The sequence below is a fragment of the Aotus nancymaae genome, unplaced genomic scaffold, assembly GCF_030222135.1.
Source record: "Aotus nancymaae isolate 86718 unplaced genomic scaffold, 86718_ANA_hifiasm-v0.15.2.pri h1tg000007l, whole genome shotgun sequence".
Lineage (NCBI taxonomy): Eukaryota > Metazoa > Chordata > Mammalia > Primates > Aotidae > Aotus > Aotus nancymaae.
In genome coordinates, this window is record NW_026988418.1 from 61,121,950 (window position 1) to 61,139,865 (window position 17,916).

The 17,916-nt window shown below is 48.6% G+C and overlaps 1 protein-coding gene across 3 annotated transcripts in view; it reads left to right on the top strand.

Annotated features, from left to right (window-relative positions):
• Positions 1–17,916, top strand: part of SYT6 (synaptotagmin 6) — a 64,404-nt gene that overhangs the window by 10,952 nt on the left and 35,536 nt on the right. For 2 of the 3 annotated variants that reach the window (XR_001109678.2, XR_001109679.2), the window contains exons 1-2: positions 3,566–3,865; positions 5,409–5,967. Coding sequence is in view for 1 of the 3 variants with exons in the window: in XM_012466632.2 (XP_012322055.2) it covers positions 3,517–3,865; positions 5,409–5,967 (908 nt within the window). In the remaining 2 variants the exon portion in view is untranslated. Of the gene's footprint in view, positions 1–3,516; positions 3,866–5,408; positions 5,968–17,916 lie in introns of those variants that run through there. The other variant, XM_012466632.2, reaches the window with a different exon arrangement.

Below are 17,916 nucleotides of genomic sequence, written 5' to 3' on the forward strand. Positions count from 1 at the left end.
TGGATCACGAGGTCAAGAGATCGAGACCATCCTGGTCAACACGGTGAAACCCTGTCTCTACTAAAAATACAAAAAATTAGCTGGGCATGGTGGCGCATGCCTGTAATCCCAGCTACTCGGGAGGCTGAGGCAGGAGAGTTGCCTGAACCCAGGAGGAGGAGGTTGCGGTGAGCCGAGATCGTGCCATTGCACTCCAGCCTGGGTAACAAGAGCGAAACTCTGTCTCAAAAAAAAAAAAATTTTTATAAAATATACTGTAGTCTATTAAGTGCACAATAGAATTAAATAAAATATATAGTATAAAATATACTAAAGTCTATTAAGTGTATACAGTATATATATGTATATGTATATATATGTGAATATACACAGTATAAAATATACTATAATATATTGTAAATTTAATGGCATCAAGAATGGTGAATCCTATTCAGATGGTTTTCAATTTACTTTGCCCAGATCTATCAGAGGAATCACTACTGTGGCAGCTAAAGCCTTACAAAATGTATATATTGTAATATATATATCTATACATATGTATACATATATGGTATAAAATATACTGTAGTCTATTAAGTATGCAACAGAATTATACCCAAAAACAATGTTTATATTTTAATTTTAAATACTTGATTGCTTAAAAAAATGCTAACAGTCATCGGGTGAGTCTTAATCTCTTTTTGCTGGTGGAGGGTCTTGCCTCAATGTTGGTGGCTGTTGACTGAGCAGTTTGGTGGTTACTAGTGGCTGAAGTGGCTGTGGCAATTTCTTAAAATAAGACAACGGTGAGTTTGCTGCATCAATGGACCTTTTCTTTCGTGAAAGATGTCTCCGTAGCATACAGGGCTGCCTGATAGCATTTTGCCCACAGTAGAACTTCTTTCAAAATTGGAGTCGATCTTCTCAACCCCTGACACTGCTTTATCAACTAAGGCTATTTAATATTATTTATTATTTAATATTCTAAGTTCTTTGTGGTCATTTCAACAATGTTCACAGCATCTTCACCAGGAGATTTTATGTCAAGAAACTACTTTATTTACTCATCCCTAAGAAGCAACTCCTCATCCATTCTTCAGGCTCCACTTCTGGTTCTGGTTCTCTCGCTATTTCTACCACACCTGCAGTTACTTCCTTCAGTGAGGTCTTGAACCCCTCAAAGCCATTCATGATGTTTGGAATCAACTTTTTTAAAATTTCTGTTAATGTTGATATTTTAACCTTTTCCCCTGAATCATTAATGTTCTTAATGGCATCAAGAATTGTGAATCCTATTCAGACAGTTATCAATTTACTTTGCCCAGATCCATCAGAGGAATCACTATCTATGACAGCTAAAGCCTTACAAAATTTCTTAAATAATCAGATTTGAAGGTTGAAATGACTCCTTGACCCATGGGCTGCAGAATGGATGCTGTGTTAGCCAACATGAAAACAACATTAATCTCCTTGTACATCTCCATCAGAGCCCTGGGGTGACTAGGTGCGTTGTCAATAAGCAGTAATATTTTGAAAGGAATCATTTCTTCTGAGTAGTAGGTTTCAACAGTGGGCTTAAAATATTCAGTAAACCATTCTTAAACAGATGTGCTGTCATCCAGGTTTTGTTGTTCCATTTTCAGAGCATAGGCAGAGTAGATTGAGCATACTTCGTAATGGCCCTAAGATTTTTGGAATGGTAAATAACCATTGGGTTCATCTTAAGGTCATCAGCTGTATGAGCCCCTAAAAAGAGAGTGAGCCTGTCCTTTGAAACTTTGAAGCCAGACATTGACTTCCCCTTTTCTAGCTTTGAAAGTCCTGGATGGCATCTTTTCCCAACATAAGGCTATTTCTTCTACACTGAAAATCTGTTGTTCGGTGTAGTCACCTTCATCAATTATCTTAGCTAGATCTTCTGAATCACTTCCTGCAGTTTCTACATCAGCACTTGCTGCTTGAGCTTTGAACTTTTACATTATGAAGAGGACATCTTTCCTTAAACCTCAAGAACCAACCTCTGCTAGCTTCAAACTTTCTCCTGCAGCTTCCTCACCTCTTTCAGTCTTCACAGAATGAAAGAAAGTTTCTGTCTTGCTCTGGATTAGGCTTTGGCTTAAGGGATTGTTGGGGCTGGTTTGATCTTCTATCCAGATGACTAAAGTTTTCTCCAAATCAGCAATAAGGCTGTTTTGCTTGCTTATCGTTTGTGTGTTTGCTGGAGTAGCACTTCTAATTTCCTTTAGGAACTTTTTCTTTGCATTCATAACTTGGCTGTTAGGCACAAAATGCCTCACTTTTGGCCTGTCTTGGCTTTTGACATGCCATCCTCACTAAGTCTAATCATTTCTAGCTTTTAATTTAAAATGAGAATCCTGTGACACTTCCTTTTGCCTGAACACTTAGAAGTCAAAGTAAGGTTATTATTTGACCTAATCTCAATATTCTTGTGCCTCAGCAAATAGAGAGGCCCAAGGAGAATGTCCAGCCAGGGGATCAGTCAGAACACACCCAACATTTATCAATTAAGTTGGCCATCTTACATGGGTGCAGTTCATGGCACCTCAAAACAATGATGATAGTAATATTCAAGATCACAGATCACAGATCACCGTAACAACTACAATAGTAATTTAAAAGTTTGAAATAATGAGAGAATTACCAAAACGTGACACACAAACACAAAATGTGTACCCGCTATTGGGAAACCGGCAGCAACAGACTTGTTCAAGGCAGGGTTGCCACAAACCTTCCATTTATAAAAAACACAATACATGTGAAACACAATAAAGTGAAGCACAGTAAAATGAGGTGTGCCTGTATTTAGCTTTGAGGTTCACTGTGTAGATCAGATTCCAACTTGATAAAAGTATTTATAGAACCCACTATGCACAGAGTTCTGGGAGTACAGAAGAAGCTAATCCTTGCCCTTAAAGAGATTATGCTCAATGACATTCACTTGAAGTCAACTCAGTGTTTATTGAGTTCCTGTCTTGGGTTCAGTAGGGATGGGATGAAGAAGAAAAGAGGATGAGTTAGCCAGCCTCTGCCCCCCAACATATCACAGTCTGTTAAGGAAGAGGGCTGTAGACAAAAATGACTCTAAGTCTGGCCACAGTAGCAGCTCTAATAGAAATTCAAACAGCATCTGAGCATGAACGCTTCACGAATTTGCACATTCGCTTAGGCTGCTATTTAAATTACTTTCCTTTCCCTGTGCACATGCCAATAGGCAGTAGAGACGACAGCCCAGGTGCTCCCCAAGCTGGCTGAGGGATAGTGGTGGGGGCGGGAGAGGGGATGATGCTGGAAGAATTAGATTGAGGTGAACACAAGGCTGCAGATATTCCACAAAGTGGACAGTCAAGAGTCAACCCTGAGACCACCTCTCCCTCTGACCTGGCAGCTTTCTCATGAGCATTCTTTTCTCTTCTTCCGTCTTCGTCCCTTCTGTGTGCTCCCTCCTCCAACGCGCTCACCTGCTTCTCCCCACCTCTGTCCGTCTGTCCCTCCCTGCCTGGCTCATGCCGAGGGCAGGCACCTCTGTCAGCCTTCTCGCAGTTGTAGTTATTGTGTGTGGCGTGGCCCTGGTGGCAGTTTTTCTCTTTCTCTTTTGGAAGCTGTGCTGGATGCCCTGGAGGAACAAGGAGGCCTCCAGTCCCTCTTCCACTAATCCCCCCTTGGAAGCCCTCCAGAGCCCCAGCTTCAGAGGCAACATGGCGGACAAGCTGAAGGACCCCAGCACCCTGGGCTTCCTGGAGGCGGCCGTGAAGATCAGCCACACATCCCCAGATATCCCAGCTGAGGTGCAGATGTCGGTCAAGGAGCACATCATGCGTCACACGCGGCTGCAGCGACAAACCACAGAGCCAGCGTCATCCACCAGGTGAGGAGTGGACCACTCCCTTCCCTGACCCCCATATCTCCACACTCTCTTATTTAATACATCTATGAGAGTCCAGCCTGTGAGGATCAGAGATCAGAAATAATAACACACATCCTTTGATTGAGAAATATGTCAGATGATGTGATCCATGATGGGTGGTCAATGAAGAGGTGGGCACTAGGAAAGACTTCACAAAAGGCAAACCTTTGAGGCAGGTTGCTGTACATGTGGTGTGCACGTCGGGTGTGTGTGGGTATGAAGGGAACGGAATAGTGGAATAGGGGAGTGTTGGATATTTGGACGGAAAGACCTCAGGCAGAAGGGAGAGAATATGTGAAGGCCTAGAGACGCAGGAGTTGATGGTGTGTTTAGGGGTATGTCAGTAAAGCCTGATAGCTACAGTCTGCAGTGCATGGCAGATAAGGCAAGAGTCTTAACAGTTTGAGACTGAGGATTCCTTTAAAGCCTTTCAGAGTTCCCTGCATGACAACAATTGTAAATATATACAACATCCTTTAACTGAAAATAGCAACAAGAAAAACATAGCAAAAACCTACCCTAAATTCAGAAACACTTTTAAAAGATGTGGTGCAAGCATGCGTGAAGCATTGTATTTAGTAAAAACGCAGGGCTCTGATGGATTCCTAGGTGCCTGCAATGGCCCTCCAGGCTCTCAGGGGACCAACCAAAGAGAAGGAGGCCAGGAATCAACATGCTGAGGGTCACACTGACCATTTGTCACATGGCCTTGGGCAAGCTGCTCACCTTCCCTAAGCCTCGCTTTTTCCAACTGTAAAATAGGGCTGATGACTTTTATATGGCAGTTGTGAGGAGCCAATGGAAGAATCAATGTGATCGATAAGGAGAGCTAACACATATATTGCTTATGATTATGGTTGCCTCTCTTCTAAGTACTTCATATGTAATCAATTCATTTCACTCTCACAGCTATCCTATGCAGTTGTTACTTTTATTATTCTTGTTTTTAGGGCACAGAGAGGTTAAATAACTTTCCCAAGATCTCAGCTAGAAAGTGACAGAGCCAAGATTAACCTATGCAGTCTAACTCCAAAGCCCATGCTTTTAACCACTCCGCTGCCTGCCGTATAGCAAATGCTGAACAAATGGTGGCAGCGACGGTGGTGACGGTGATGAGGGGGTTGCCACATTGAAGATAAGAAGGGATGGTCCTTCTCTTAAGGGATCTCATGATTTAATAAGGGAACCGGAGTCGTGTCTGCTATGAAATAAACCTGAAAACCAGGTAATAGGAAAGCAGGAAAAAGTGATTATGGTAGCAATGGCTATGTTTACTGAGCTTACTGTATACCAGGCACCATTCCAACTACTTACATATATTAAGTCATGTAATGCTCACAACAACCTTGCACACAAAGTGTGTGTGGAAGAAAAGTGGGGTCAATAAGAGGAAGAAAAGGGGGCTCAACAAGGGATTGGATGAGCCAGGGTCTCCAGGCTTGTGTCTGTCTACCTCCCCCTTTCCCTGAGCCCTGACCACACTTCCCTCTGCCACCTCCGCCAGGCACACATCCTTCAAGCGCCACCTGCCAAGGCAGATGCATGTCTCCAGTGTAGACTATGGTAATGAGCTTCCGCCAGCCGCAGAGCAGCCCACCAGCATCGGCCGCATCAAACCCGAGCTCTACAAGCAGAAGTCCGTGGATGGGGACGATGCCAAGTCTGAGGACACCAAGAGCTGCGGGAAGATCAACTTCAGCCTTCGCTACGATTATGAGGCCGAGACCCTGATTGTGCGTATCCTGAAGGCTTTCGACCTCCCTGCCAAGGACTTTTGTGGGAGCTCTGACCCTTACGTCAAGATCTACCTCCTGCCTGACCGCAAATGCAAGCTGCAGACCCGGGTGCACCGCAAGACCCTGAACCCCACCTTCGATGAGAACTTCCACTTCCCCGTGCCCTATGAGGAGCTGGCTGACCGCAAGCTGCATCTCAGTGTCTTCGACTTCGACCGCTTCTCCCGCCATGACATGATTGGCGAGGTCATCCTGGACAACCTCTTTGAGGCCTCTGACCTGTCTCGGGAAACCTCCATCTGGAAGGACATCCAATACGCCACAAGTGTGAGTAGAGTGCTGTTCCTTGGCTTCTTGAGGATGTGCAATTCTGGGTTGGGTGGGACATGTCCCAAACCTCTCAGTTCCTAGGGACAAATGGGCCTTTGGCCTTTGGGATATGAAGAGGGAGTCTGGAAACTGCCCAGTGGCCCAGCCTACTCTTGCGCTCTGCCCCAGGTTGGGATGGCAGACAGCAGAGGCCCCATGTAGGTAGAAAGTGAGAGGAATTTTTATCTATGGCTTCTGGTTGCGTGTTCTGGGGTGGTTCTTTCTACTGAGAGCACTGATGTGCATTAGAAGCTTGGCATAGGCAATCAAAACAGGCCATATCAATCAGGCTGAACCAGGCTATGCTGCAGCAGCAAACAGTCTGAGGATCTTGTGGCTTTAGACAACTAGAGTTTATGCCTTGTTCATGTTTCATGTGCTTTGCAGCTGGGCTGGGGACTCTACTCCACCTTGTTACCTGGGGACCCAAGCCAACAGAGGCTGCATTTAGACATGTGCCCCCACAGCTAAACGTCAGGAGGAAGAGGAAGTGGCAGATGTGCACTATTTATTAATGCTTCCATGCAGACGTGACACATGTCACTTCCACTCCTAGAACAAGACACATGGTAACTCCTAACATCAAGGAAGAAGGGGCAAAGTAATCCTACCAAGTGCCCAGAAGGGGAGCTGGACATGCCTAATGAACAGCATGAATGACGAGGGACACAGAGCAGAGTCCCTTTGCTTGAGCCCTGTTTTCCCCAGGGAAGTCTGGGAGATGGGGAAGGCCAGCTGAAAAGGAGACCTGGCTAACCCCTACACAGGAGGTGGGTGCTGAGCTGTTTGCAACCAGCTGGAATTAACCACAGAAGGTTTCAAGGAACTGGGGCTCAAGCTGGCTTTTAAGAGAAGGGAGCGCAGGTTTGGCACAGAGAACTGGAGAGGGCACATCCAGAGCCCTTCGGTCTGACATAGCCCTTCGCTGCAGTTCCCTGGGTTGAGGAAGCTGTATAGCTGCATCCCGCAGGTATAGTTAGTGTCCTCTCTCTAAGCCCACCCAGGCAGCTGAGAGCTCAATGTGGGCATTTCCTCCAAGCTCCACTGGTCTTGCATCTGCTCTCTTGAGTGCTAACAGGTTGAGCAGCAACCTGGATATTTCCTGCACTGTGTATCTGAGGAGGGGCTACCCCACTCTGTCAGCAGACTCCCCTTTCGATAGTCAAAACTCAATATCTCTGTGTTGAGCCTGTGAGGAGAGGGACTCTGGTGTGCAAAGGGTGTAAATCTTGATGTGTTCAAAGAGAGAAAGCTTTGTGGGCTCTGCTTGTGCCCCAGGAAGGATCTGGGGACACCCCATTTTCATAGCTGTTGCTGACTTTGACCAGTCCAGCCCAATGGCCCAGTGCCTCCCCCACCTTTGCTTTCCCGAAATGTCATCCTTAAGAAGAACCCAAGTAGCTGGCTGACCAGCAGACAGACGGGGCGGGCAGACGGGGCGGATCGGAACAGCAGCTGTGCACCAGCCCCGAGCTGGGGAGCTCCACTCCATAAATCACTCTGAAATTTACATCTGGTGCAGCACTTCCATTGTGGTCTCCTTAGGCTGTGGCTTCATTATGGTAACTGTATAGGTAGAGAAAAGCAGCTCAGCCCTCCTCACAGTGAGGTTGTCACCTAGGGACGGGGGTGAGGGCCAGGGGCTGCAGGAAGCAGAGCTCAGCGCAGCCCTCCTAGGAGCCTCCTTTGCTCCTTGCCAGAGCCCACAGTCCATTGTCTCTGACTCCAGGCATGAATGGAAGCCTCAGTCCTGGGGTAGGCAGTCTATGCCCAAGCACACTCCTCACCTAGATGTACCTTTCCATATCCGAGAACGCTGTGGCTGTCCTGTCCTCTCCTTGTCCCATCCCCACTTCCCCAGCCTGGCTTCTGGAAAGGGCAGATCAACCGAAGAGCACGGGACAAATCACCATCATCCTCATCATCCTCAACTAGTATCATTGTAGTCCTCCTGCGTCTCCTCCTCCCAAGAACACTGTGCTAGGCATGGGGGTGGGGATGGCCCTGGGATAGAAAACAGCCTCTTTGACCCACAGAAACTTGTAATCTAATTACAGAGACAGAAAGTGTCCACGCAGTAGCTGGCCGAGCAAAGCAGCAAATACTGTCCGCTGCGTATGGTTGCAGGATCCTTAGAGTCAGGACAGCTGGGGAAGGTCTCCTGGATGAGGAGAATTAAATCAGGTGGTGAAGGACAGTCATAAATAACTCAATAGGCCAAGAGGAAGTGAGAGCATTCTAGCCAGGTGCAGAGGGAATCCGGGCCCAGGAGTTTCCAAGGCTGCAGAGCCAGTCCCGTGCTCAGCCAGCCTGTCCTACCGTCTGTCTGAGCTGGAGGTTCCTTCTCAAATGAGTCCCCTGGTACCCTCCAGCCCGCAGTCCACCAGCAGGTAGAATTTTCAGGAGCAGGCTCATCACCTTGCCAGCAAGGACTCAAGCAAAAGAGGGGGAAGAGCTACAAGGAGGCTGGTGCTTGTACCTGTTCGTGGTGCTGTCAAAGTTTAACTATTTGGGGGCCAGGGAGGCCCAAGTCATCACAGTCTCAAGGAATGACAGAGCACCAAGTGTATATAAATTCCCAGAGCCAGCACGATGGGGGACAGTACTGATGAGCCGAGAGCAGCCGACAGCCAGCTCCCATCTCTGCGGTGCGTCTGATTCCATTCCCAGAGCTGCCCTTTGGACCTGAGGTCAGGAATTCAGCAGCTTTGGAAAAACACCTGACATTCCTGACTCTTGCCTTTGCCCACAAGGTTCTCCCTGTTAGGCAGGCCTGTTCCCACCTGTCTTCCTGGTGCAAACCAATCCACCTTTCAGAGCCCACCTGCTATCATCCTCCATGTGGCCTCCCAGTGTCACAGCAGCTGCCTCTCCAGTGTGTTCTCTGTATCCCCAAGTTCTATCCTGAGTCATATTCTATCTTGTGAAGTCCTCCCAATGGCTCAGGAATGGCTTGTGACCCACTTTTGACTTTCTCTTGTATTTACCCTCAGGGCTGAGTGTGAGAACCCAGTACTTTCTTGTTAAATGACCAGTGGCTTACTTCATTCAATTAAGACTATATATGGGTGCCCAAGGAAAAGACTATTAAAGAAGCAGTTGGAATGGAATGGGTTAACCTGGGAAGGCTTCTTGGAGAAGCAGCTCAAGTAATATTAGAAAATAGCTAGAGTCAGGCTTGGCAGGAAGAGACCCAGCCTGTGCACTCATTCAGAGGTGAATGGGATGGTTTATGTCTGGGGTAACCAGTCAGATCAGGTAGTCTGGACCAAAGCAGAGGGTCCGTGACCCACATGCTGAGCAGAAGGAAAGGCACCGTGAGAAAGGGGACTTGGGGTCTGCTCTGTGCTCACCCAAGTGCTGTGAACGCTGCCTGTGTTGCTCCTTGAGTCTGTGCTGGAGAGTCAGATGCGGCCCTGGCAGGTGGCACCAGGCAGGTCCCTTGTTCCTGCCCCCACCCTGGTGCTTGAGTTGAAGTACCAAAGCCAGAAGCATTTGCATTGTTTTCTCACGGCCACAGAACCCTGAGCTCAAGGCTAGTGAAGGGGAGGTACACATCCGAGGAGTCTAACTCTTTATTAATTCCAAATCTTAAGCCTCAAGGGACACTTGCCTCCCCAGTCTAGATTGTTCCAGGGAGAAATCTGGGCAGCACAGCAGCTAATATGCCCCACTGGCTGGAGAACCAGAGCAAACCAGGCCCACAGGGCAGTTGGAGGCCTCTTGCATGGCATGGAATTAAGAAACTCGGGCCTGGGATGGAAGTTTTGGGAGTTCACCACATCCATTCCAGCCCTGGGAAGCACTGCCCTCTGCTCTCCCCGTCTCTCCTCCGACCTGGCTTGCCCAAGGGCCCTTGATGGTCTCCTGGGCATTCCCAGAGGTGTGCCACTGTCTCTCCAACCAGAGCTTCAATTGGCTAAAATTACCATGCTCTTCCCTCTCAGCTTCCTCTGCCCCAGTCTCATTATTTCCAAATAAAGCTGTAGATTTATCATTATAATAGAGCCGCCATCAGCCGGGTTTGCTAACGTCTCTGTAATCTTGTAGTATTGCTACAGAGGCCTCAGACCCCACTGCACACAACTGTTCCTGTCACTATTCCCCCTCCTTCACTGTGGCAGGAGGCGAAGGCTGTAATTGGGGACATAAATATGTGCTGTGCTTGGTGGTGCTAATGGATTCAGCCATCTTCCTGCCTTACCAGGTCCCTACTAGTTTAGAGTGTGCATGAGTGTGTGTGTGTGTGTTGTTTTTGGACTAGGCTAGAATGTGTGTGTCCATGCATGTGTATGTGTGTAAGTGTGCATTTGTGTGTGCATTGTTTTAGGGGTGATGAAGTGTTCTGTATACTTCCAGAGAGCCTGGACTGAGGATATGCAGGGAGGAAGGGGAGCCTTAAATGGTAGAACAGCCTCTGGCCTGGAATTGAGCAGAGCTGTGCGGAAGGAGTGCAGGCTTTATTGTCAACCCGAGTTGCATTCCAGCTTCCTCACTTTCTAGCTTTAAAACCTTGGGACATTATCTAAACTGTGCCTCAGTTTTGGCATCAGCAAAATGGGGATAATAATGGTGTCTAGCTCCTATTGGTATTATATGTAGTAAAGGAAACAGTGCACAGCCTCCTAGGACGGTGCTGTCACAGAGCAGCTGCTGAGCCCTATTCCTCTGGTGCCCATCCTGTTGGCTTAGGTCCTAGAAGTGGGTCTAGAAGTTGGGTACAGAAGTGGGTCATTTCTGTACCATTCCCAGGCCTCACCTTCCCCTTTAGTCCAGGACACCAGTTCTGACTGGTTGTTGAATATTATTATTCCCTTTTTATTTCTTGTCTTGGCTATGGCATGTGTTTTCTGTGTGACCTTGAAAAAGTGACTTGCCCTGCCTGGGCTGCATTTTCCTCAGTATTAGACCATGTCTAGAGTCCTGTGATTTTCAGCTTCTCCCAAAGAGAAGTTCTTAGCTCTCACGCTTTCACAGGAGAGAGCTCCCCATTCCCAAGGAGTGTGGTCTCCATAGCAGAGGCCTAAACCCCGCAGTGCTAAGTCCCTGGGCAGAATTTCCAGACATCCTCACTCTTCCCTTCAGTGTCAGTGAGAGTCAGGCCTCTCTTCAAGCCCTTGGGGAATGTCCTCTAGGTGGTTTCTGCCACAGGGGAGGCCCCACCGACAACCCTTCCTCCTCCTTTTCCGTGAGCCACATTCCTATGCCAGCACTCAGCTCCCTCCTCCCGTCTCCTTTCCGATCCCCATTTATTGGGATGTGCCGGTCATTATCCACCCAGCTCCTGCTAGGTGTCCAGGGCACAACCTACTTTGCCATGTTTCATCCTTACCACAACACTATGGTCATCCCATATAAGAAAATAAAGAAATGAAGGTTTGAGGTTAATTGTCTTACCCAGTGTCACCTAAACAGAAATAATAAAGCCAAGATTCGAACTCCTGATCCTTGCACAGCCAGAGGGAAGCATGGTTACATTGTTTCTTGGGACAGAAACTAAACACTGAAATTGTGCAGCTCATCAGGGGATCCAGAAGAGTGTTTTGTTCTGTTTTTTTTCTTTGTGGGCTGCTTAGGTTCTCTCTCTCATCTCAAAATCTGGTCATTTCGGGGAGCAGGTTTGGTGCTGACATTAGATTCCTTGACCTTGTCCCCCGTTTCCTTTCTGTGAGCACTGGGTTTGACATTATTTCTCTTTGGTTTAATAGCTATTCATTGAATGCTGACTATATGCTGGTCAGTTCATCACTGAGCACTTGTTGAATGCAGAGCCGTGGGCTGGGCTGTGGGAAGGAAGGCAAGGCAAGAGCCCTCCACATCAGGGTGCCCAGGCTGCCAGCAACTGTAAGAGATGCCCTGTGCCCCCAAGTCCCCAAGCCCCCCATACGCAAGGCACACACCTGGGGACAGACCAGCTCAGGAGGCTTACGACACAATTATGCATGCTGCCACACTGTGAGCCATGTGCAGCGGTGTTAGGAGACATGAAGAAGAGAACTCAGAGTCAGATGAGATTGCTCTAGAAAAGAATAGTTTCAGGCCAGGCTATGCTGATGACAGTGAAGGACAGAGAATGATGAAAGAAGAAGTCAGAGGAAGGCGAGTATGTTTCCCTGTTCTCTGTGGACTTGGGGAAGGATCTCGAGAGAACTCCTCTCACATAAGATTGGGTTTCTTTTCTTTGTGTAATAACTACTTGCAGAGTAATTGCTATGTACCAGGCACCAGGCTGGGAATATGACTTCAACTCCAGTCCTGACCTTAAGACCTCGCAGTCTGATGAGGGAGGCAGGAAACTAGCTCTGTTGTCTTGGGGACGTGCGGGTCCCTCACTGGCCCAGCAGTTGGAGGAAGGCAGGCCTCCTGAAATGAAATTGCCTTCCTTTCTCGCCTGAAAAAAATTTCAGTTGCATCCTCTTCTCACGCCCACACATTCAAGTCGAATGAGATCCAAGAGTGGCCACAAAAGGCTTGTTCAAGTAGAGCCAAAGAATTGGCTAATTGATCCACTGTGACTCATTAAATCACCCGGGGATGAAGCTTCCCAAAGCCTCATTGATCAGCAGTTTGATGCAATACCTTCAAAGTGTCCACCTTGGATCTCAGGCTTCCAGGTCAGTCTGTCCTGGACGGCAGACGGGCGGGAGTAAGAGGTAAGCATATTGAATCTTCGTCCACTAAAAGGTCTTCAACAAGTCCCCGAAGAACACACTTGGGTCCTAGAACAATGAACTGTATCGAAGGGACAAACATAGTCCTTGCTTTCAAGGAACTCACAGTTGAACAGAGGTTTCAGAGCAAGTAAAAATCTAATGAAAGGAACACAATTATTTAAATTACATTAAAAGGAAAAAGGGAGAGATAGAGGTGAGTATTGAAGTGGGGAGAGTGAGTGAGTGAGTGGGATGACGGATACAGATGGCAGAAGGAGAATTCAGGAACAAGAACCGAGCTTTGGGGAACGCCTACAGCCAGGATGAAGGAGAAAGAGGGGCAGGCAGCAGAGAGCAGCAAGCAGGAGGAGAGCAAGAGAAAGGGAACTGAAGAAGCCAGAGGAGGAATCGCTTGGGAATTATTCATTCAGCAATGACTTGTTTGAGCATCTTCTAGGTACCAAGCATGGTCCTAGATGCTGAGGATGCAGCAGAGAAAGTCCCTGCTCTCGTGGAGCTTACGCTCTAATGGAGGAAGGCAAATGACTAAGATAAATAGTATGTCTGAGAGTCATAAATGGCATGGAGAAAACAAAGCAGGGAAATGTGATAGGAGAGTTGGGTTGGGGAAGGTGGGTTGAAGGGAGGATGACAGGGGCGGGCAGGGGAGACCTCCCTGAGAGGATGCCCTTTGAGTAGACCTGAAAGATGGGAGAGAACCCTACAGATATTTGCAAGAAGAGAGGTCCAGGTAGAGAGAAAGGTGAATGCAAAGACCCCGAGGTGGGATGGCATCCAGCATGATCAAAGAATAGGAAAGAGGCCAGGTACTGTGGCTCACACCTGTACTCCTAGCACTTTGGGAGGCCGAGGCAGGAGGATCATGTGAGGCCAGGAGTTTGAGACCAGCCTCTGGCAAAACAGGGAGACTTCATCTCTACAAAAAATAAAAATTAAAAAAAACTGGGTGTGGTGGTGTGTGCTGTAATCCCAGCAACTCAGAGGCTGAGGTGGGACGATCGCTTGAGCCTGGGACATTGAGGCTGCAGTGAGCCATGTGATCACACCAGTGCAGTGTGAGCCATCAGGCTGGGCAACAGAGCAAGACCCTATCAAGAAAGAAAGAAAGAGAGAGAGGGAGGGAGGGAAGGAGGAAGGGAGGGAGGGAGGCAGAAAGAGAGAGAAAGAGGAAAAAAGAGAAAAAGGAAGAACAGCAAGAGGACCAATGTGGTAGAAGCAGAAATGGGGCTGGGGAGGGGAAAGAGTGAACGATGAAGTGAGAGAGGTAAGAGGCAGGAAAGGTTAACATGGTTCCACAGCCAAACGTTTCAAAGGATCGCTGCAGCTGACGGACTGGGACTAGACTACTGTACAGTCAGAGCAAAGGCAGGGACGTCAGTGGGGAGGCGATTGTCCTAAAAAAGAGATGACAGTAGCTTGAACGAGGATGGTGGTAGCTATGGAAGAGGTGGCTAGTCTCTGAATATGTTTTGAAAGTATAGCCAGCAGCATTTGATGACAGATTGGGTGGAGGGTCTAAGGTGTAGAGAAAGAGAATAATCAAGATTTTCACTCTGAGCAACTCAGGATGCTGATTTGGGAAATCTGGGACGAAGAACCCATTCGGATAGGAAGATCAGGAGCTCAGATTTGGACATGTCGTATTTGAGATATCTTTTGGGTCTCCAAGTGGTGATGCTGCATAGGAAGCTGGATGTAAAGTCTAGAGTCCAGGAGTGAGGCCTTGGCTAAAGAAACAGATTTAGGAGATGTCAGCATATAAATGGTGTCAAGAGCCACGAGACTAATTGAGATTCCAGCGGAGTAAGTTTAGCTAGAAAAGAGGAAAGGAACAGGACTTACCACGAGGTACTCTAACAATTTATGTGGGGCTATGAAGAAAAATCAGCAAAGGAAACTAGCAGCAGGGGAAAAGAAGGAAAGCCAGGAGGGTGCGGTGTCTCAGGAAACAAAGGAAGTGTTTCCGGAAGGATGGGGTAAGGCTCAGCTGTATTAGATGCTGTGACCAATCAAGTAAGATGCGGATTGAGAACTGGCCATTTTGTGCAGCATCAGGGAGCTTATCATCGGCCTTGACAAGGGCTGCTTTGGTAAAACCTGAGTGGGGAAGATCAACTGTGGAACTGGGACACGGGTCGTGTTATTCCAGGGAAATTTTCTGGAGGGTGCAGCTCTTGTAATGGGTCCTAAAAGGTCTAGGAAGGTTGGTTTGGCAGTGTGCCAACAGTCTAGTTCCATATATGGGCCATAGCTTAGGGAGAAACTGGGGCTGGAACAGAGGGGTAGAGTGAGCAACCCTGGCTGACAGCAACACAGAACAACGCAGGCCAAGACCACCCTTTCCATCAGAAATTTGCAGAAAGGCTCAGTATCCCTAGAATTCTGCCTTAAGTTCCTGAGTGTCTGAACTCCTGCATGCAGGTCCAAGCCAGGATGGAAGCAGAGAGGGAGAGTACTCTGAAAGAGGGCAGCAGGGCTAATCAGGGTCACACGGAAGCCCCAGTAGGTGTGAAGGTATGCCTGAGCCTGGGGGCCTGGGAGGCCTGCCCAAACCCATGAAGATTGCTCCCCAGGCTGAGCCCTGCCGCAGGGCATGAAAATGGCCAGCCCTGCACCCCTCTTTGAGCAATCCAAGTGAGCCCAGCCGTGGCCCTTCCAGCTGCCTGACCCCCCACACACCTAAGTCAGAAGCCACTGGGTCCCCGGTAGGGCTCCAAGGCTCCCGTGTGTGTTTGCTGCTCAGCAGGAGCTGTGCAGCTCCTCGGTTGCCTTTGCTGGATGTTCATTTGCCCCCACGCTCCCTTGGGCCTGGTCTCATCATCCTTGTTATTCTCTGACACCCCATCCCTTGGGCCAATGGCTAGAAATGTCCAGTGCATCCTCCCCACAGTTTATTCCTGCCAACCCTGTCAATGCAGAGGACAGATGGGTGGGACCTCTCCTTTGTACCTCTCACCAAAGAAGGAGATGTGAAGAGCCTGGTTGCCTCCCTGGAAGGATTTCTTGGTCAGATGGGAACATCAAGCCAGGAGCAGCTTTTTCTGCTCCAGAATAGTAACAGCAGCCTTAACCTCGGACCTCGTGTCCTATAGCGACTAGGAGGAAATTGGGGGTTGGAAGCTGCAGGGAGGGGTCCATGCTCAAAGCTCAGATCCTGAGAATGTGCCTCACTGTGTCCAGCCCCAGGTTCTAAAGCAAACAGGACCTTGACTTTTCTGGGACTGCCCAAGGGACCAAGGCTCCTCTAGAGAAGGATTGCTGAAAATCTACCAGAAAGGAAAGAGGAGAGGCGTAGGTTCCACACTCCATCCCACGGGCAGCCTTCACTACGGTCCCCGAGGCCAATCCAGGAGTCAGGCCACACACTCCGGCAGCTGAGCAGCAGCAGGCCCCCTCCACCACAGGGGAGGACTCCAAGTCCACAAGCTGTTCCTGCTTCAGAGGTGATGGATGTGCACCCACCCTTCCACACACTCTCACTTGAGCCAAAATTAGGACCAGTAGCTGTTCTTGGCTCCAGGGGGCTAAAGGTTTCCCATGTGATTCTGGAAAACAAAGCTAATCGGTCCAGACAGGGCTCTGACCTGCAGTAAGCAGAGCTGCTCAGCTCTGCCAGCCTTGGGTATTCTTACTTAAGTTGTTTCTGAACTTGGCCTTTCACAATAGGTCCTCCTCTGCCGCTTCAGAAGAAATGACCTTACAAAGCTGCCAGAGGCCCAGACGGTGGAGACAGTTCCACTTTCACTCTCGATGAGTTCCCTGTCTCCAGACAGGCCCACTGCCCACTCAGGCCAGCTTCCTGCAGGGCTCATCTCCCACTGGCAACCAGACCGCAGCCCCGTCTTCCCTCCCTCTGTTCGCAGCCTGCTTCAGCACAGAGCTGGTGGGCAAGTGGACCCTGCCCCCGGCCCAGTGTGCCCCTCATTAGTATGCTGTGCCTCTCGATGAAATAAATATCTAATCTTTCCCTTACAAGAGGATGAATGGGAAATCATTAGGCAGTGAGCTCATGCATCAACGAGATGCGATTTCTCCAGCACAGATGCACTCCCCATCTTCCCCCAGCTTGCTCCCACCGCACACGCACGCACTTGGTGCTTCCATCGCCCAATAACACACGGTGACATTTTCTCCTGGAGAGAGACTATTTGGTCACAAGGAAAGCAACAGCCAAACATCCCCTCTGGGCACTGTCGCAGACTTTCGAACTCCAGGATTCATCCGGGAGGAAGGGAATGCAGTTTCCTAGATCAGCAGCAATTCTGAGAGGCTGGGGCCATGGGGTGTAACTGTGACCAGAATAGCAACCGACTCGGGAGAATTGGAGCAGTCCCTGAGGGGCTTCGCATTTTCCTGCGGACCACAGCGTTATGACTCCATATTTTCATGGATTTGGGGATGGTCAGAGCTGGAAAGAGCCTCAGAGATGACCTGGCTCAACCTCCTCCTGCCATAGATGAGCAATTTCAGACCAGAGAATTCTCATACCTTGCTTGGGGTGGTTGTGAGTCAATGCAAATCTGGACTCCAAACCAGGTCTCATGAGACCCGGCCTGTGCCCTTCCTACTGCCTTCCTAGTCTCTGGGTTTTTATGGCAAATTTTCTTGCCTTGTTTTCACTCTTTTGTTCCCAGACCCCTGCCCACTCACTGGCTTCATCCTGTGCCTGTGAGCCTCTCTATCCTGTAGGTGAAAGAGAGGATTTGGAGCTAAAGGCATGACATGTCAAAGGGCACAGAGCAAAGACCCCCTCCCCTCTCCCAAAAGTTAGTCTTTTCCATGCAAGGAGGATCTAAGGCTGGAAATAGGCAGACCGACACGCAACATCAGCGGGAAACCAAGGAAGAAAGAGAGGCCGTTTATCAAAATGTTTTGACCCTGAGCCGGTTAACCCCCACCCAAAATCTCCCCATGGTACATAAATATTTCTATCTTGGAGGAGCAGGGAGACAAGGTGAGCTGTAGAGTATAGGTCGGCCTTGTCCAGTTGCTGGCATATGTTTATGGTGTTTTAGTGTCAGAAACAATACAGAAAAATGTGGTCTCCACAGCAGCCGTCCTCCCCTCCCTCCAGCCCCCACGCCCCTGCCAACCCCGAGCCCATCTGGCCCTCATTCATCCTCATCAGCCATCCACTGTAGCCACATTTGCCTCTCATGTCTGAATCGACACCTACTCATTCTCCATGAATATTTAATATCTTCCTTTCTGGACAAAGTCCCTGAGACCTTGA